We start from the raw sequence: 20,369 nt of genomic DNA on the forward strand, positions 1-20,369 counted from the left end.
TTGGTGTTATAATTCTTGATAGACATTGCTGCAACTTATTTGTTTTTATGGACTATTTTTTCATCACTTTATTGCAATTATATATTTGTAAAACAGCTGAATGCTCAGTTAAATTTCCTAAATAAACAATAGTTAATGATGATGACGTTATGTACATGTCTAATTTGATTTTACTTCCCTCTGCACACAGCGTCATATTCTGATATCAGAGCTCCATTTTACTGTACGTTGAGAGTTTACGAGCAGCACGTGAAGGCACCGTGTCTTCTCCCCCGAGCCTCCTGGAGAGACTTTTGATTGGCTGCCAGTGACATCATCGCTGCTCGTTCGTGGGACTGAAGGCAGTTCAAGCGGCATCCCCTCCACCCTCCCACTCTCCACCCCCCCCCACCCAGCCACAGAGGCAGACATGTCAGCCAAGCCCCTCCCACCACAGGGCCGGACCTCACTGTACAAAAAGGATCAAATTTAATATTAATGAAGCCGCGCATTGGCTCGCGCTCGCGTCAATCCCGCTGCGCAACTTCTGTAGGCTGGCAGACTTCCTTCAATATTATTTCTGGGGGAGCAGGGTAAAAGTACTAAAAAATGTTGCCGATCCACAACACCGGGACGGACTGAATGGAGGCAACGCTGTCAGCGAGCGGAGATCATCAATCCGTCTACAGCGCACCGCGACACACACCGGTAAGCACAAAGACACGGCAAGTTTGGGAATTAGTGTCCAACGCACAAGTTGTTGTGTCGAAATGCACAGTCATAGAGATTTCATTCTATAATTAATGAAGAGGAATATCAAATTGCTGCAACCATCTTGAGCTGATTATTGGTGTATTATTATTATCTGAGTGTAGAATAACAGCTGTTATCTTTATATATGGCACCATTGCGACAAAGTTACAATCCCTTCCCTTCAAAATGCAACCATCGCATTTTTATGGTTTATTTTTTTATTTAATACGGCCGTGTGAAATTGAATTTCCTCCAGTGTTCAGCTCATCTGATCAGTTCGTCTCGTCCTCAGAGCCATATCACATTCTCGGCACGTTCTCATGCCGGTTTCTTCAATGAATTTGGCCATGAATGATTCCTGCTCCTGCTGAAGCTGCACCGTGCTTAAAGGACGGCGATGGCCGGGACAGGCAGTGCTCGGCGGGTGTCTTTACATAATATGACATGCTTTTAAAATGCTCAGGCTGGTGATCAAAAGAAATTGCCACCCCTCTTCTTTTTTTTGTACCCTGACTTTTCCAGTTGGGGGAGAGACCAAACTGCGGCGTAGCGTTGATGCAGTATTTTATCTTTTTCTCTTTTTTTTCCTCTCTTGTTATAAAAGCTGTGGATCAGACAGACCATAGTTGGGATGAAAAATGCATCACACACACGCACACAGAGACAGAGACACACACACTCACAAGTACAGTATCAGGAGGATGATTCATATTAATTACACTCAAAGTGATTCAGTTACACAAGACTCTGTGGTGATTTCACTGTTTATTATTAGTGGCCAGTCTGTCACGCCTAAATTTTCCCACCAAGTTGGGTGTTGCCCTGCAGGTGTTGACACTACTAATATTTGGCTTCAGCGGCCACTCTTTAGTTTGCATGTTGATCAAACAGACAGGAGTTCGGCCTCTGTGCACCCTGCTCATTTCCTTGCAGCTTTGATCTCAATCGGTGGACACAGGATCCATCGAACCAAACTGGTTTTCTTCCTCGCCTCATGTTTTGTCCTGTCTCTGTCCCCACAGAGCGGCTTGTTGACTTCTCCGTAAACGTCCAGCCCTCGGCCTCCCCATGCCTCCATCTCCTCTCGACGACAGAATTGTGGTGGCGCTGCCAAGGCCGATCCGACCTCAGGAACTCCAATTGCGCCTGGACACCAGCTACCTGGACTCCATTGCCACCAGCAGCAGCAACAAGACAGTCATCAGCACCACCGTGGTGAAGATCCGGGCGACGGCCAATCTTGTAACGTATATGCCCTCATCCAAGGGCTCCACGCGCTCGTTGTCGTGTGGATGCAGCAGTGCCAGCTGCTGCTCAGTGACTACCTATGAGAAGGACAGCCAGAGCCTCAACCACAGCCAGGTGAGCGCCAGCAGCCCCGACCTCAGCTATGCCGGGCCCCCGACCCCAATGGTCAGCAACCACGAAGCATTGAGCGCCCCCAGCCTCACCCCGGGCACCCCGAAGGCCCTGTCCACCGTGAGGCTCATCCATCCCAATGAGCTGGCCAAACGGATGACCTGCTGCCCCATGGGACACCCCGTAGGGCCCGTGCCGGTCATCATCGACTGCCGGCCCTTCATGGAGTACAACAAGAGCCACATCCGGGGAGCCGTGCACATCAACTGCTCCGACAAGATCAGCCGGCGGCGGCTGCAGCAGGGCAAGATCACTGTGCTGGACCTCATCTCCTGCCGCGAGGGCAAGGACTCTTATAAGGGCATCTTCTCCAAAGAGATTGTGGTTTACGATGAAAGCACCATGGACCCCAACCGGCTGACGTTCTCCCAGCCACTGCATGTGGTCCTGGAGTCGCTGAGGAGGGAGGGCAAGGACCCCATCATCCTTAAAGGTAACACCTAAGTGGGTTTGTCAAGACTTTGGGGGGGAATGAAACAAGGCTGTCTCACATAAAAAGGGATATAAAGCAGAATAGTGCGGGCTTTAGTTTGACTCTGGAGGGAGTTAATCGGTTTAGACATCTGAAAGCAATGTCCGATTTAGAAGTGGTAGGAGCTTAGAGGGAATATAAACTGATATGAAACTATTGTAGCGAAATAATGTGCAGTGTGTGTGTTTTAAGCCTGCTAATCTTTGACCTTTATTGTTCTGGTCAGCTGACTTAAACACCGGTTGTAGTTTTATCATCATGTGAGCTCTGTGCCACATGCAGCAGCTCCTTTCATGTATAATCAAGCCTGTGCAGGCTCAGTCTAAATCCCCCTCATACATAAACATATGCACACGCTCTTCACCAGCTTTCCATATGACACTCATTTAGCATTTTGCAGGAAGTGAGAAGCAGCTGTTAGTAAATAAGGCAGCCTATTGAGATAGCAGTCCTTGGGTCGCTGCCATGTTTTCTATCTTTGGTGTGTGTGTGTGTTTGAAGCTGGAGCAGTATGTCGTGTTGGGGGCTGGGCTGTGAGTGTTTCCTGAATGCCTCCGAGTCAACGTCTAGCCGTAAGATCACAGCACCTTGATCTCTTCTTCTTCTTCTTCTCTTCGCTTCGTCCTCTGGTCCTCCTGCGCGCTTTGATGGACGAGGCTCCTCTCCAGTCTCTCATCCCGCATCGGTGTCTGTGTGAAGCTCGTCTCGGTGGGAGGAACAGGCAGACTGTCTTGCCTCTTTCTTCCCCTGGTTTGATTCTTGCAAAATGCAAGACATCCTCTCTGCCAAGGGAATCAAATGGCTCAGACTCTGACTTTTATCTACGTTACAAGTCCTTTTTCTATCTCCCATGTGTCCCCATTTACGTCTGAATGTAGCCTATATTATCAAATACTTTGGATAGATGATTTAATGGTTGATATTTAAGCCAAACTTGAACATAACCACCCCTGAAAGAGTCTTCATGCCATTATAAATATTAACTCTAATGTGCCTTTTATTTAAATCTTGTGGTGATCCTTCATTTCCTTAAAATATATGAGAACTTTCCAACTAGGGGAAATACACAGGGTTAATTTTATTACAAGCACTAGTAATAGTGACATATTTGGAACCTGCTTGTATGAATGCAGCTGAATAATTACTCCATTATTTGCTCAGTTACCAGCACATCTTAGTCATGATTTATCGTAACACTGTTGTTACGTGTTACTCTGAAAATACAAAACCTTCCGTCCCTGCCCTGCTGCAGCTAAGAGCAGTAACAGGTTACATTTAATCCATCAGAATTGCCATAAACAACATGTCAGTGGTGTCGGAAGGTTTAGGGTAAGCGTTGGAAACAGCAGATCTGTGGTGTGAGAGGCCTCTGCGAGGCAGGCGTGGTAATTTCTGAGCAGGAATTGAGCCTGTGGCTTCTGAAAGTGATAGGCAGTTTTCATGTTTTCCTCTGTGAGTTTAGTCAGACGTTAATGACAGACGGTCACACTCGACAGATTTCATCTCACAGCAATGTGCTGCTTCTGGAGATTCTGTTATTCTCAGTTTACCATGAAAAGTGTTATTTATCTGCTGAGCTTGACCTAAAAAGAAAGACTTTGGTTCGGTTGGAAAAAGAGGAAGTTCACTGTGTCTCTGGCTGAGCTATCTGACTGTTAATGCTAGCCAAAATAAATCAATCAACCTGTCAATGTTTTGTCACATGAAAACATATGAAGTACAGTTTGAGTTAAATCTAATCCCATCAGTTCCTTTAATTTGTACATTAAAAGAGTGGAATAATCTGGTTACATACAGAGAGAGGCAAGTCAAATTCAAGGACTTTTAAGTACTTTTTCAAGCTCTTATTTTTATTTTCAAGGACCATCTGTTGCAAGAGAATTTTGCTATCAACACATGCTATCAGGGAATAATACTAAGGCTAAACTACTAAAGCTTTCAGACCTAGAGTTGTCTTGCTTTGGCCCAAATCAGGGACTAATTTTGTTACAGCATTGCATAATTGCCTAGAGTTGGTTCATGTTCTCACGGCAGCATTTACAAGCGGACCAGATCAAATGTCTTGCATGAGAAAGCTGCTCCCGATTGGTCAGAAAACTAGAAAACAACGTTTTGATGCATTGGATGTGCCAAATGCACATATAAAGGCAGTACAGCGGGAGGCACACATTTATAATCCTCCAGGACTGTACAAACTCATGTTTATTTAACTCAAACAATGTGTAATGTGACTGCAGTTGGTTCGGATCGACCAAACAAACTGCACCAGAGTTCCTTTGTAACTGGACCAAGACCACCTCTTCGAGAAGGTCTCGGTCCGGTTGTTTTGGTGCGATTGCTGTGTTCACACCTGCTCAAATGAACCACACTCAGGGGGCAAATTAACTTGGATTCGATTGAACTGAGCCAAACAGGACCGGTGTGAAAGCACCCTAACATAACCTGATTATACTACCTGTCTGTCAAACCGCAAACAAAACAAAAAACCTTCCCGAGACAGTCTGGTTATGAGAACAGTCTTGCGGATATCAACAGACATTAAGTCCGGCGGCTGCTTGCTCTGTTGCAGTTCAGCAGCTAACAAGCAGGGGTAGCTGCTAACGGCCACTGTGGCAACTAAAAACTCCAAAAATCAGATGGTTGCTTATTTACTGCCGAGTTACAGCTCAAAACTCGGCTAACAGTTGACGCAGCTCCGGTGTGAGTGTTTTGCAGGCTTGCGAATATCATGGTGCTGACTATTTACTGGCGTTTACCAACCAGTTGGCGCTCTAAACTCACATTGCTCACACAGCATTAGAATGTTCCCGTCTCTTCATGGGAGAGGAAGAGGCAGTCTTAGGCAGTGACCTCATTTAGGGTCCTTGTGGCCTGAGGGTAGAAGCTCTTCCTGAGCCTCTCAGTGCTGTTGTATCCGGTACCGTCTTCCCGACATCAACAGGGAGAAAAGGCTGTTATCTGGGTGATTCGGATCTTTAATTATTCTCCTGCCCTTATTCTTGCAGTGCCTGGTGTAAACATCCTTTAGGCAGGGTAGATGAGCACCAGTTATATGTTCAGCCGAACAAACCACTCTTTGCAGGGTACTTTCTGTTTCCGTACCAGGTTGTGATGTTCTCCATCAGGACACTCTTAATGGTGCAGGAGTAGAAATTCTATTTGAGGGGATACCTGGAATTTTCTCAAGTGTCTAAGGTCAAACAGTCTCTGCCTTGCCTCTGTCACCACTGAGTCAGTATACAGCACCCAGGTCAGGCCCTCAGGTTTTGCCATCATTGGGTGTTGGTTTAGCATAAGGCTTGGCAATACGGAGAAAATCAAATACCACAATATTTTGACAAAATACCTCAATTTTGAGATTGTGCCGATATTGTAGAGTTATCACGATATCAATAAAATATTGTAATATTGGGGCGTCGGTGGCTTAGTGGTAGAGCAGGCGCCCCATGTACAAGGCTGTTGCCGCAGCGGCCCGGGTTCAAATCCAGCCTGTGGCCCTTTGCTGCATGTCATCCCCCCTCTCTCTCTCCCCCTTTCACACTTACCTGTCCTGTCCATTAAAGGCATAATGGCCAAAAAATATCTTTAAAAAAAAAAAAAAAAAATTGTAATATCGATCAGCCCTACTGTAGCTCATTGTTTTATTCATACAGTCCTTAAATTGTTTATTGTTTTGGTTGAGTCTCATCGCTCTCATGAACCTTATTTTCCGTGAAAAAGCTCTGATAAATGACTGCACACCAAAAGACAAACAAAGGCAGTGACTTGCGGGTGAACGTATTGGAGCTTTTAGCAGCTAAAGAGACAGGTATTTCCTTCAGGAGTTGGTTGAGACCAAAACAGAGCTAAAAGGAGAGTAAATGTTACTCTGTGTCTGCTACAAATGTCTACCAACACAACAACACATTTGCATGGTGTTAATGTGTAAATGTTTACTGCCTGTAAGTACCAAAAAAACAATTATAGCTGCTTTAATTTAACAGTGATTTTTCTAATGAGCCATAAAGATAAAGAAAAATACAGCGTGGTAAGATGTGGTTGTCATTCATTTTGATGTTGTTCACTCTGAACAAAGGTGTGTGTGATAGAAGATGTTGTGTTATATGTAAAATTCTACGTTTAACACAGACGAGGGTTTTAAATGTTTGTTTGCTCTGTCTGTCTTATGAACTTTCTTTAGAAACGTAATAAAAATATCAACACGAGTGGAAATCCCCCTCAACGCCTTGTTGACTGTGTTGTCGGAGGGCCTGTACTGACTTCCCTTTCTTTTATTTACTGTAGTGTAATTATTACCACGACGTCGCACTCACAGCGAGGCCTGTTACACTATCAGCACAACATCAGGTTAATGTCTTTGTGCTGGTTAACAATCAGGCTGTTTTATGTTGAATCCACCTGCCCAGTCACCGGGGGGGAAGTTGTGCGATGACCTCACATGGCATGATGTCAACTCCTGCAAAGCGAACAATACATGAACTGATATTGTGTGTGTGTGTGTGTGTGTGTGTGTGTGTGTGTGTGTGTGTGTGTGTGTCTGACACTTTCCACCCCTCCCCACAACTCTAGTGCTGAAGGAAAACTTTGGCTGATGGCATCACTGGCAACAGGTGCAAACCAGTTATTTGGAGAAGTGCAGATGTCCAGTGAGAAGTAAATCAAACATTTAGTACATCTATTTACCTGCAGATTAACGACGGGGGATTTCTCATGAGGTTCAACTTCTTCCAAACACCTCGGATCCCTCATATTGATTTAATATCCAAATGAAGACATTCAAATTACAACCAAATGTCACAGCGTAGTGTGAATATTGCAAATGTCTGTCATGTTTTAGTGCTTCAGAGGTTGTTAAAGCCAGTTGTCGTTGCTCTTATCAGATGTGTATGCAAAGCTTACTTGTCCTACTCAGTCGTAACGTGCGCCATGTGGTGCACAGAAGCATGAGTGTGTGTATTTTTAGCATGGACGGCTCCAGTGGGAATTGAACCCTTAACCCTGGCAGTGTTCGCTTCATGCTCTTTCCAAGGAGACCAACAAGCAAGGGCATAGGTTTGGTTTAAACATTTGGTGGACGTATATTAAGCTGGGAGTATGAAGGTCTTCCCCAAGGAAACTCTGAGTGTCAAACACTTCATTTCCTGTATTCTAGTGATTTTTTTAGGCATCAATTTATGGTGGAAATGTCATGATACTTCCTGCTAGTTGATTCTTCTACTTTCTACATTGCAACCCACTTCACCTGAAGCAACTAGCATGAGTTGTGCTCTTGCAGTTTGTCAAAATAAAAGTCCTCGGCTACTTTCAAGTTTTAATTGGGGTGGGGGACAAATCCACATGTTCTAAATACTGAAGGTAGTGTGTCCGTAGTGTCCCTACCACCAAAATCTACGCCTATGCCAACAAGGTCCAATTTACAGTGGGAAGGGAAAAAATGAAAATTAAGTAGGTTCAAATAATTTGACTTCCTGTTCACCCACAATCTCTCCGTCTGTATTCACAGGAGGCCTTAGCTGCTTCAGGCAGGGCCACGAGGACCTGTGCGAGCACTCGCTGCACCTTCACGAGGGCTTGGACACTGGTGCTGCTGCTGGCCTGACGGGGCCGCTACCTCACTCCCTGCCCTCCACCCCGGACATAGAGAACGCAGAGCTGACACCAATCCTGCCCTTCCTCTACCTGGGGAACGAGCACGACGCTCAGGACATCCACCTGCTGCAGCGCTTCAACATCGGCTACATCTTGAACGTGACCACCCACCTGCCGCTCTACCACTATGACACGGGCCTCTTCATCTACAAGCGCCTGCCTGCCACAGACAGCAACAAGCAGAACCTGCGGCAGTACTTCGAGGAGGCGTTTGAATTCATCGGTATACAAACTTTCCCTGTTTTCATTGCAGAAGCGTGAGCTAAGGCGGTAGTTCCTCCACTTTTTTTGTCTTGTGACCCACTGAGACGACGTAATGTTTACATGAGAGCTGTAAGCGATTCAGCCACGGAAACACTGAGAGTTTAATGTCAATAAGTTTTGTAGCCTGAGGCTGGAAACTTTTGTTTCACAAGGTAACACGAGGCCAGAGATCACTGTGGTGCTGAAACTAAGTTGGCTGCTTGCTTGTTTCAAATCGCCTAAAAGTAGTGTACAGTTTTAGTTGTTGTTGTGTATGTTTCTCTGACTGTGAATTGTAAAACAGTGGTTTCAGGGTGCTTTTTGCCACTACATGCTGACTAGAAATAAGAAGTGGATAGAAAATTGATGTTTTAGGGCTCAGTATCATCTGAAATATTTGGATAAGGTAGAGATATTTTTATATATTTTGATTTAAAGGGTATGTTTGCATATTTTTGGATGGTATTGTCCCATGTTTTTGTGTCCAAGTGACTAATGGGAACAACAATTTTTTAAAGTGGTCCAGTACTGAGCGAGAAGGCTGTAGCCAGAAGCGGCGTAACAGGCTGCAACACAACATTAATGGGCAATTGTGAACCGTTCATGTACATCCACTGAAAGTGCTTGTTTTTGCCTCTGACAGATGTAAATCAGAATTTCAAGTGTCTGACAAAATTATGGAAAGGATCCCTACAGAGATAGCCCTTTTTTAAGAGTAAGATCCTTTTTGTTTAACCAGAAACAGTCCTGAAATTGCTATCACCAAACCCACCAGACTCCATTTAAATAAACAGTAATTTTATTACAGTAAAACACACTTAATTTGAAGTTGACAGACACAAATTAAAACTCACAAAAGCCGTCTTGGTATATCTCTCAGCTGTTCTAACAATCACCAACTCTGGTTTGGTAAAATAAACCCTTAATTCACCCAGTTAGATGTGAAACTATGCTGAAATTACTGTTTTTTTAAATGAAGTCTGGTGGGTTTGGCGATGGCAGTGTCGAGACTGTTTCTGGTTTAACAAAAAGGATCTTACTCTTTAACATAAAGGTCTGTCTCTGTAGGGATCCTTTCCATAATGTTGTCACACACTTAAAATAACAATCTGAGCCTGTCAGTGGCAAAAAAAAACACTTTAAGTGGACGTAATCTGACAGTGCACAAATGGATATCATCTTATTGTAATCGTGGTCTTTTTACTGGTTTTAAAAAGCTGCATTACAGTAGAGTGGTGTTTCATTCAAGTTGTTACCAAATAAAACCCACTGAGGTTCAACAGCCAGACATAGATAGACGCCTGGTCACAAAGGAAGTTTCAATATCTCGTCATGACTGATGACTGAACTTCCCCCTCCGTGGGAACAAAGCATTTATTATAATGTGTTCTGATTGTTTCCATGTTCCTCTCCGCAGAGGAAGCACATCAAGCAGGTATGGGCCTTCTGATCCACTGCCAGGCAGGCGTGTCTCGTTCAGCCACCATCGTGATCGCCTACCTGATGAAGCACACCTGGATGACCATGACAGACGCCTACAAGTTTGTCAAAACCAGGAGGCCCATCATCTCCCCAAACCTCAACTTCATGGGCCAGCTGTTGGAGTTTGAGGAGGACCTTAACAACGGAATAACGCCACGAATCCTGACGCCAAAGCTGATTGGTGTGGAAACCGTCGTCTAAAAACGGACCCGCTCGACTCACACTTAGACTCACTCTCACTGTTTTTTAAAGAGAGACCGGCTGCTCTGTGAGCCGGTTTGGAGTGTGGGGGGCCGCTGTATTCTTCTTGAATCTCCTCACGCTCATCTTGGACTCTCTGGAGTGCCAAAGCTCTGGGTCAGTGGTGATGAGAAATGCCAAAAATCCCTACTGTTTGGACGTGGCTGCAGTCCCGGAGGAGAAGACGAGCTAGAGATAGAGATAGAGAGGGGAAGCGGTCAGTGGGAAGCTTTCCATTTGTGACCCCAGAGGAGCAAACATGAAGGAAAAGGAAATCGGTTTGGAAAAGATATTCTATGTGCTTAGGGGCAATTACTGACAAGAGAAACTCTTAAAGCTCACACTGTGGCACACAGTTTCTGTTTGCAGACTCAGGCGGGGTTGGCCATGGCAGTGCCTGTCAAAAAAAAAAAAAAAAAAAAAAAGATAAAAAATAGTAAAAAAAAAAAAAGATGAAGACTTGTTTGGTGTGTTAATGTTGTTGTTCTATTTTTATACAGGGGTTTATGGGGGTGACCATGACGAGCCCACAGCGGCTTACTGTGCAATAATTTCAGAGTGGAATGCAACTGAGACCTTGATCTTATGTGTATATATCGGTAATGATTACATTTCCAGCTCTTTGCTGAAATACCATTTTGATGTTTATGTAATTACTGTCGTTCAGTTCTTTATGTTTATGGTGCGTACAGTTATGCTGTAATATTTGGCGCAGACAAGAGAAGAAAAAAAAGAAGGGGGTTTATTTTTGAGCGCAGCTTGTGGGTTTATGTCCGTCATCAGAACCACAAATTCATAATTCGTGTGTTTGCTTCTTCGTTTTTGCCATTCCTGCATCCACATATGCATATATTTTTAGCAATATATATTTAAATATATATATATTACCAGACAGCCATAAGAGCTTTTTTTATGCATGGCTGCTGGCAGAGGAAAGAACACTTTGAAATAATCAGAGAATATTGTAAAACAGGGCTACTGGTGATGTTTAATGTAACAGAACGGAGGAATTTCACTGCCTGCTTCTGTCGTCTCCTCTGTTCTCTTTGCTCCCGTTTATCCATGTTGAAACCGACTCCACTAAGTCCCCTACGTAGCTTCATTTGTTTGTGTCAACGCCCTGCATTTTGAGTGTCCATTGTAAGGTAGCAGAGTTGAGGTACAGACTTCAAACATTCACTTCCTCCTGCGCGGTCACAGTGCAGTGTGACGGCGGTGGTACAGTAGAGCAGTGTGACCCTTTGTCTGATCTTTTGCAACTCCCCTGTCGCTGACACTAAGCTACAGTTAAGTGAGCTCTTCTGCCTTGCATAGGCGAGCGCTGCTTTCACGTGCTGTTCTAGTGCCTCTATCAATGCCTTAATTCATGTGTCACCACTGAGCCTGCGCACGGTAACACCATCACGTGCAGACGGATGCAGAACACACTGAGGTCGAATTTTTTGACACCCAGACTAAAGCAACCTGCTCCTTCTTGGTCGCTGTGTACCCTACAGATTTATTTCTGATATTCCTGATTAATATGCAGAATTGGAGAAAATGACATTGAAAGCCTTGAGGTGAAAATGCTCATTATGTAACCCTGATCTCGTGGTGGCACTTGAAGGTGAGTCTGAACACCACCGTGAATTGTAAATCAACTCTGCACTAAACAGTAGTGTGGTTAAAAAAAAGTATATGCACGCACACAAGTTTACCCTCATCCTGTTGCACCTGAATATATTCACCTTTGACTCATACAACAACAACTACATGTAGATAGAAATACCGAGAACAGCTAAAAAATAAAGTACTTAACTTAGTAGTGCTGCTTTGCCTTCATTCTGATCCAAACTGCAGATTTTAGTATTGCTGCTGAACAGAATCAAAATTTTGCAACAGTTTTTACAAATTTGATTGTCCTCTTATAGCACCCAGGTGGATGCATGTGTTTTCAACCACCGGTACAAAGATAAATACCTTGTTTTGTTGAGATGACTGTGCACATGACCATTTAAAAAGTGAGCATTTAAAGGTACAGTGTGTAGGATTTAGTGGCATCTAGTGGTGAGGATTAGAGATTGCAACCAGTTGAAACTTCTCCTGGTTAGAATTCCTTCGGTGTTGATTGTTCAAGAGGTTTTTACTGGGAGCAGAGTTATCCGCAGAGGTCTCTTCCTCGCCAAAACAAATGGACCAGGTGATTTTAAATTGCTAAAAACACTTCATAAAGCAGCTTCACGTTAAAAATCTGTTTGGCTTATCATGAAGGAGCTGCTAACTATGGCGGCTGACGCAAAAATGCGAATGGCCCTATCTAGAGCCAGTGTTTAGTTTGTCAGTTCAGGGCTACTGTAGAAACATGGCGGACTCCGTGGAAGAGGACCAGCTTCCTATGTAGATATAAACGGCTCATTCTAAGGTAACGAAAACACAGTGATTCTTATTTTCAGGTGATTTTACACTAAAGAAAGGATACTTATTACATTTTATTCCCAGTCTGCCAATTTATTACCGTAAATCCTACACACTGGACCTTTAAACACAGCAAAAATATTGATCTAAATTATGAAGAATCAGAAAATATAGCCTTGTTTAAGTCTAAAAACCACAAATCTGTAATCTAACTAGTTTTGATTTCATGAACCCCAAGGGCTGTCAGAGTTTCACACATAAAAGAGCATGTAGTACTTCAACTGAAGTTTAAAGATTCAGATTCAGACCAAAAAAAAACAAGCAGCTACAAGCTTGGTCCCATATTTTCCAAGCTGACGTGAAGCAGCTTCCTCACAAACGATGGTTTCTGTTCTTGTTTCTGTTCAGCTCTCCATTGTTTGCATGAAAACAAAGAAGCACAGGGCTAACAATATCACTGTCAAAGCACCCCCACCCAAAAATATATATATATATATTTTGCAATACACCCTCTGTGAACCATTGTGTCTTCAAAAGTACATCTGAACCCAAACAGCTGGAGAATGATCACGTGTCTGTCAGCGAGATGAAGGAGAATGCAAGACGTTTTCATAGATTACAAACACACAGTGCACTCAGTAAGGCTTTACGGCACCAAACATTCACAACAATAAGCTTCAAAAATCCCTCGTGAAAATTCATGCTATGCAAACGAAGTTGTAACAGGTTGTTTGGTTACGTGACGATCATGGAACTGTTGTGTGAGGTCTCTGCGGACATTTCGAGCATGAATAAGAGTTCGTAGCCTCAGATTGAAGTGAGTTTTTTTCTACGTGTGAAGAAGTTTAAAAAAAAAAGTTTGTGTTGCGACGTGTCCTCACTTTGTATTTCTGTTGCTGTTGTCATTGGTGTCTACTGGTGCTCCACAATATATTTGAATATGATAAAAGAAAAAAGGTATATCCATTTACCACACGTTTGTAGCTTGTGCATTTATATTCAGTGATTACCATTTGCAAAAAAAGAGTGCTTACCATCTGAGCCAATGTTATATAAGAATAATGAACCTTTTCGTCCCACCTGCCGGTTCCTACAACCGCAGCGGCACATGGCTTTTGTATGTAATGATCTATTTGACTGAACAATGTAACCGTCGTACTGTACATTACTCTCTGGTTGGAAAACGAAGCATGCTGTGTGCTCCTGGTCTGTGAGGGACACTTGCAGACATTATGGTGCTGTCTGTCTTTCCCACACTGCTCTTTCTGTAGAGGTCATAGCCTGATTGACAGCTCCAAGAGGCATCTGGGTCTGTTCTCTTTTCTTTGGAAACACGGTTCTGTATTAGAACAATATCAAGCTGTCATATTTGATGTGCACTCTTTATGACTAGACTTGTTTAAGAGTCTCTGCTTTGGGCTCAGAGGCTCCGGTGGAAACGGGCTTCGCTCTACAAGTCTCTATATCTTTCTTTGTGTCTGTAGTCAACGGTCAAGTATATACAGTATATAAATATATATATATATCTATTTTCTTTGTATGCATATATTCATTACTATTTTTGCACTGACCTACGGACAGATGGATTTATTTTTTTCCACAAAGGGTGCTATTATAACGGAGGCCTTCTCCCACACCTTTTTGCATGACTTGCTCAAGATTCCTCAACTGGTCTGTCATCTCTCCTACTCTTCTCCTACTACTCCTTGAACTGTTGCAATTGAAGCACTGTAATTTTGTAATCCCTACTTGTGAGCTTTGAAATAAACAGGGAGGCTTCAAGTTTGGTTTGGCGTCCTGGAGGTTTATTTTCTAACCGTTTCTTCCTACGCGGAGGCAGTGTTGTAGTCAAGACCAGTTTAACAGAGCCAAAGCCATGATCAAGACCAGCGCGAGTCCCACACTGAATGACACCCACTTATGATCAAATGTGGATCATGAAAACCATAAAGACTCCTAAAATTGATCTGAACGATCCACATACACAAACACCCACAGAAAACAAATGAAGATTCCTCTTTATTCACCTCTGATACACAAAAATGTCACGATAAAATAATCAAAAGACACTGTAGAGGTGAATTTCATGTGTGTGAATTTTCTATGAGCAAACAAATACAAACACTAAGGAGCTGAAATCAACATAGACATCTTCATTCGACACTCCTTTATGCACTGGCAGTTGTGGTCATGACAACTAAAATCCAAGTCCTCTTTCTACAAGAGTGAGACGAGTAAAAGTATGGTCCGAGACAAGACCAAGACCAATCTGGAGTACTACAACACTGTGAGGGATCTAATTTCTTTGGCCACTGACATAATAATGTTCTGAAGATGTTTTACTCAGCAAAAATGTAACACGTGTCAGATGTCACATGATGCACCTAAATGATTAAGGTCCCATATTGTGAAAAGTCAGATATCCATGCATGCGTTTTTAAAAATAAAGCAGGTATAGGTGCATTATAAATACTGCAAAAGTATCAAAAATGCTCAGTTCACAAAGAAATGCACAGTCTGTATTCAGAAACTGGGCCTTAAACGAGCCGTCAGGATTTCTGGGAATTTGTGATGTCACAACCATACTATATAGACCGTTTGAGACATAAACGTTCTAAATGGGTCCTTTATTATTATTTTTTGGAATGTTTTACAGTGTACATGAATGATATCAGCTGACGGGAAGCTAACATGGACCGAAGCTGTTGCCTAGCAATGTATTTCCAGTGAAACGGCCTATAACGGCAGATTAAGTTAGCTGATAAACATAGGAGAGCATTTAGCAGCTAAAGAAACATATTTTTCTCAGGAGTTGGTGGAGACCAACAACAGAGCTATAAGGAGAATACTGGACCCAAAAAACACGACTCTGAGAGCCCATTAACACTTGTTTTTACCATGCATAAGTGGACAGCAGAGACACATCCCTCATGCGTCTCCAATGGACCACTTGTGTTCAGATTTTGTTACTGCCTACATCAGTTAGAACATCAAAGGACCCCTTGCATTGTTACTTCCACACTTTGGCTAGCAGGCTCACGAGTGACATACAGCGACGGTACAGCTGAAGAAATCACTGTCAGCAGAATTCTACACGTTTTCTTCCATAATGCAAAATGATGGATGGAGACACAGCACTTGGTCCAACTCGTCGTAAAATGGGCAAGTTAGTATGCTGACCACCATGTCCTGCATTGAGGACGTAGTCTTTGTTGGGGACTTGTCAGGACGCATTAGTGTTTACACTACAAGATATGCGTACCAGACCACCTCGGCAAGTACTTTGAGTGATCGGATTGTAATGTATCTTGACGGTTGTTTTCACTGATACGTAGCGCTGTCCACTTGTGATCTCATCACCAAAGAAGCATGCTAATACGAGGTATAAACAGGCTCTAAATGAACAATAATGTTGGTCTCTGATGGCAAATAGGCAACGTTTTGTCAGTGTTGTGTTCACAGGCTCTTTCAGCTGATCCTGAGTGGATGCAAACAAGAATTATTGTCATTTTTGAGTAATTTCCAATTTTAATATGGCTTTTCAAATTAATTAATTACTTTGTGAGAAAATATAAGAAAAAATAAGTTTTCATTTCAATTCTCCACAGCTAAAGGTGACATCAACCAATGGTCCAAAATCCAAAAATATTCAGCCTATAATGATATGAAGCTGTAACCTTGCACTCCAGATGGTTTGTTACACAAAACCCATCTGAGACGCTGTCATTGGAAACTTTTTGGAAAAGGGCAGGCACTTTCAACAGATACTTGGCAGGTGATTGGATGAACCATCTGTCCATCACTGTCTATCACAGGCTCGTCAGGAAGGAGCGAAAACATCTTTTCCAGAAAGAAAGAAAAGCCTTCAGTGCTGTTTACTACTCTTCTTTCAATGAGGAAATACATAACTGATGCTAGTACAGCATCTACGCTAACCTCTTTGGGAGCTGCCATTGTTGTTTTAAACTAACTGTTTCCTTTCTGTGTCGTCACCACACAACTACATCACATACGTAGCCACCAGTAGCTCCTGACAGGACGCTGATTTGTCTGAAACACTAGTAGTGTGGACACAAATGCATTAAGCCGGGCTCAGACTATACTTCTGACTGTACTTCACTCTAATCTCAAACATGCACATGCTACAAGATTTGAAAATGGTGGCGCACAAATTACAGGATATTATTAAAATGATTGTGCCAGAGGGAGCCTTTGTGTTGAGGAAGCAGATGTATACAAAAAGGAGAATGACGTGGTGTGACAACTTGATGTAACGTTAACAATGCTTTGCAGTGAAAAAAAAGCAGAAGGCTAAACGAGTCTGAATGACAAAATGGTTGGAGAGACGCGGTCAGCACGGGTTATCTATTCCTCAGCGAGATCTGTAGGTGAGATTTTAACTTCAGTTTTAATATCGGTCCAAGGCAGGATGCTAGCAAATATTAAGCCCAGTTCAGACCAAAGATTCGCGATGAGACGACTTGAGACGCACAACTACTTGCAGTGCATCGTTATGCAACGTTCTAACTTTACCAACTGACTTCACTACAAGCTGATTGGCTGTTAAAACAGGTGAGTCGCAGGTGACACCATTAGCCGGCTTGAGTCTAGCTCAGATGGCCAGTTCACACCACTGCAACTTTTCTCTGCAATGTTCTAAAACGGTTTTGTCTCGTCACGAATCTTTGGTCTAAACTGGGCTAGAATGTTTACCGTTGCTTGGCACTGCCAGCTGCTCCTTACTGATGTAATCATAACCGTAATCATCCAGACTCGAATACTAAATATCAAACATGTCTGAATTATCAGGGCCGCCCCGAAGAGCCTGTGAGGCGTTCAGGAAGCTTAAGACTGGATCTATAAACCTCTCCCATTACCAGATAATCATGGCCGAACATCAGTACAAACCAAGGTCTCAGATCGGATTTCTCCTCCAGTTGTCTGAAGGGGTGAATCTGGGATGAATCTGCCCAACGCTCCTGTTGCCTGAGCCTGGCTTTACTTGAAGCCTGGCAAGATGGATTTTCCTGTGATCTCACGATCCTGTGACACTCGCTTGATCTCATGACACTGTGAGAATCCAGCTTCCGTGCAAGGTAAATGAAACAAAAACGGCACATCTGAGAGGCTGGAATCAGCAAATGTTTGTCACTTTTGCCTTAAAAATAACTTAATCAATTAAGTCGATGGACTAATCAACCAATCAAATGACTGCTTCAGCTATACAAGAGACATTGGAAAGATTTGTGTGAAAACATCCTGATATTAAAGGAGACACAACAGATGGAGGGATAAAGATTTCATGTGACCAAAGCGCCACAATACAACAGAAGCCAAGAAACAACAGAAGCTCAGAGACTCCCTGATTATTGGGATCAATAACAACAAACAAGCCTTACAGTGTGTATTTTAAGAGACAGCCTCTATCAGCCTCTTGACATTTGAGCATCCAGTGGAGTACACAGCCAGAGTTGTGAATTATCTGTGCTCCCCTCCATTGAACCATGTGTCACATAGCTGCAGGAGTTATAGGCCTATATTTACTCCGACTTCGCAGGCGTCTACCGCCTCATGGCTAGCGGCGAAGAGGTGTGGGGGGCGCTGGCCTGAGGGTCAAGATCTCTCCATAGGAACAGGCACAAAAATAGTTTTTAGCGTTGTTTCTAATTACAAGTGATGAGTGCCCCGCCTCATTAATCCTTTCCTATCAGCACTGGGCAGGCTGGCAGCACCAGAATAGCCCTGATCTTTGTGCTGCTGCACGCCGCTCTCCAGCGAGCCCTGCATGGACGTATTAGGCAAAGCGGGCCTGAGAGGAGGACCTACCTTTTCCACACACACAGACACACACATATACACGCACACAAACAGGTGCGCGCACACACACACACACACACACACACACACACACACATAATGAAGTGTGTGCATACTCCCAGTCAGAGGAGGCGGTGAAATAAAACAGAGAGGATCTCTGAGCCCGAGGACTGCTGCACTGGTTACCATCAAAGCTGCTGCCTTTGTCACAGGAAGACGCATTCGCACGTCATCCCACCAAGGCCTCACTAAACCAAACTGCAGCAGCACTTTGCACTCAATCTTTGGCACAAGTACTCACAAGTACATCCAAACTAAGGCCGTAACTTGTGTTGAGGGTTTACAAGTTAATTTTAGGGTGTTAGAAGCTGGAAAGGTTGGGAACCACTGGTCTGTACAAAATATCAGGTGTAATCAATACTGATTCTTAGAGTCTCACAGTGACAACAAGACTCCAGGAAGTCACAGCGCCAAGTCAAGAAATAGTCGCACACATAAGGACACATGTTGTTCTTACACTTTGGCTTTTGTACTGACTAAAAAAAAGACATGTAATGTGTTCATTTGTGAGCTTTAAGGTCCTGTCGCACCAGGTTAACGGTCGGCCGTCTGTGAGCATGTGTTGCCCTAGTCTTTGTGATGTATCCTGAACCATTGGCATTAGTTGGCCCTTGTTGGCTGTTTATTGGCCGATTCAGCATACTGAATTAGCGTTGGACCCAGCGAAGCCCATTGGTAAGAGAAATCAGCTCAACTCAGTGCACGAGGAGAGAAACGGAAGTGAGGAAAGTAAACAAAGGGCTAAAGTCAAGAGTGTCCGAGATTGAAACAAACTTGTTATATTAGGTAAGATTATATTTTTTAGCCATTGAGCTCCTTCACATAAATGGTTCATAATTGTGTGTTTTACTGTTTACTAGCGCACGGAAAATATCCTTTGTTCTTGCAACATCAGGCCGTGTTGTTAATGTGCTAACTGGCTAACTAGGGTCTTGAATCTGTCCTGTCAGTCTTCATTCAGTTTCCGTTCTTTAATGACAAATACAGATTACTGCTGCTTGCTGGTTGAGAGAATGGTTTCCTCTCATGTAGCGCAAAAGTTACATGCTAGTTAGCCGTTGACTGTAGTCTTGGCAGTGTGTTCAAGTGCAACTTTTTGGCTGAGACACAGGCAACCTCAGGTGACACAACAGTCGGCCTTTGTCGTCACTAGGTCTTTGATGTCCATTTAGTGTGTCTGGGCCTTAAGAGGTGCTGGTAGCAAGATTGTGTTACCTTTGGACAGAGTCAGGCTATTTTTTTTAATCTTTTTCATGCTAAGCTAAGCTAACCAGCTGTAGCTTCATATTTACCATAGTGACATTAGAGTGGTATCAGTCTTCACATCTAACTCTCTGCAAGAAAGTAAATAATCATATTTCCCAAAATGCTGAATTATTCCTTACACATGCCTGACTAAATAAAGGCTTTTAATATACCCCTTATCTTTGCTTTCTTTCTGTGTCAAATAAAAGTGTATACCTGTTACAGTATGTAGATGAGTCAAGGTAAGCTGTGGACTTAGTGGACTTTTCATCTGTTTCTGATGGACTCCACCTCCTAGTGCCAATTAAGGGAAACTTTAATGCTACAGGCAGCATTCAAATTCCATTCAGAAAACATCTGCTTCCAACCATGTGGACACAGATTGGGGGAGGCCCTTTCCTTCTTGAGCACAACATCCCTGTGCACAAAGCCAGGGTCGGGGTGAGGAACCTGGACTGACCTGCACAGAGCTCTGACCTCAGCTCCATCCAGCCGGGAAGGTGACTGTGAGGTTCGCATCCAGATTCTGGCGAGAGTTTGTTGCCCTGACACCAAGGTTTTGTATGATAGCCCACTTCCTCAGCCGATCAACGTTGGTGATGTCATCATAGACAGT

General features: G+C 43.4%; 1 protein-coding gene across 1 annotated transcript; it reads left to right on the forward strand.

Annotated features, from left to right (window-relative positions):
* The first annotated feature begins 469 nt into the window (after nucleotides 1–469).
* dusp10 (dual specificity phosphatase 10) lies at nucleotides 470–10,973 on the forward strand. Its single transcript, XM_050059100.1, has 4 exons — nucleotides 470–687; nucleotides 1,755–2,584; nucleotides 8,127–8,495; nucleotides 9,933–10,973. The coding sequence occupies exons 2-4, from the start codon at nucleotides 1,801–1,803 to the stop codon at nucleotides 10,196–10,198; spliced, it is 1,419 nt and encodes a 472-aa protein (XP_049915057.1). The 5' UTR covers nucleotides 470–687; nucleotides 1,755–1,800; the 3' UTR covers nucleotides 10,199–10,973.
* Nucleotides 10,974–20,369: the final 9,396 nt, after the last annotated feature.

Source organism: Epinephelus moara, chromosome 12 (genome assembly GCF_006386435.1).
Source record: "Epinephelus moara isolate mb chromosome 12, YSFRI_EMoa_1.0, whole genome shotgun sequence".
NCBI classification, from domain to species: domain Eukaryota; kingdom Metazoa; phylum Chordata; class Actinopteri; order Perciformes; family Serranidae; genus Epinephelus; species Epinephelus moara.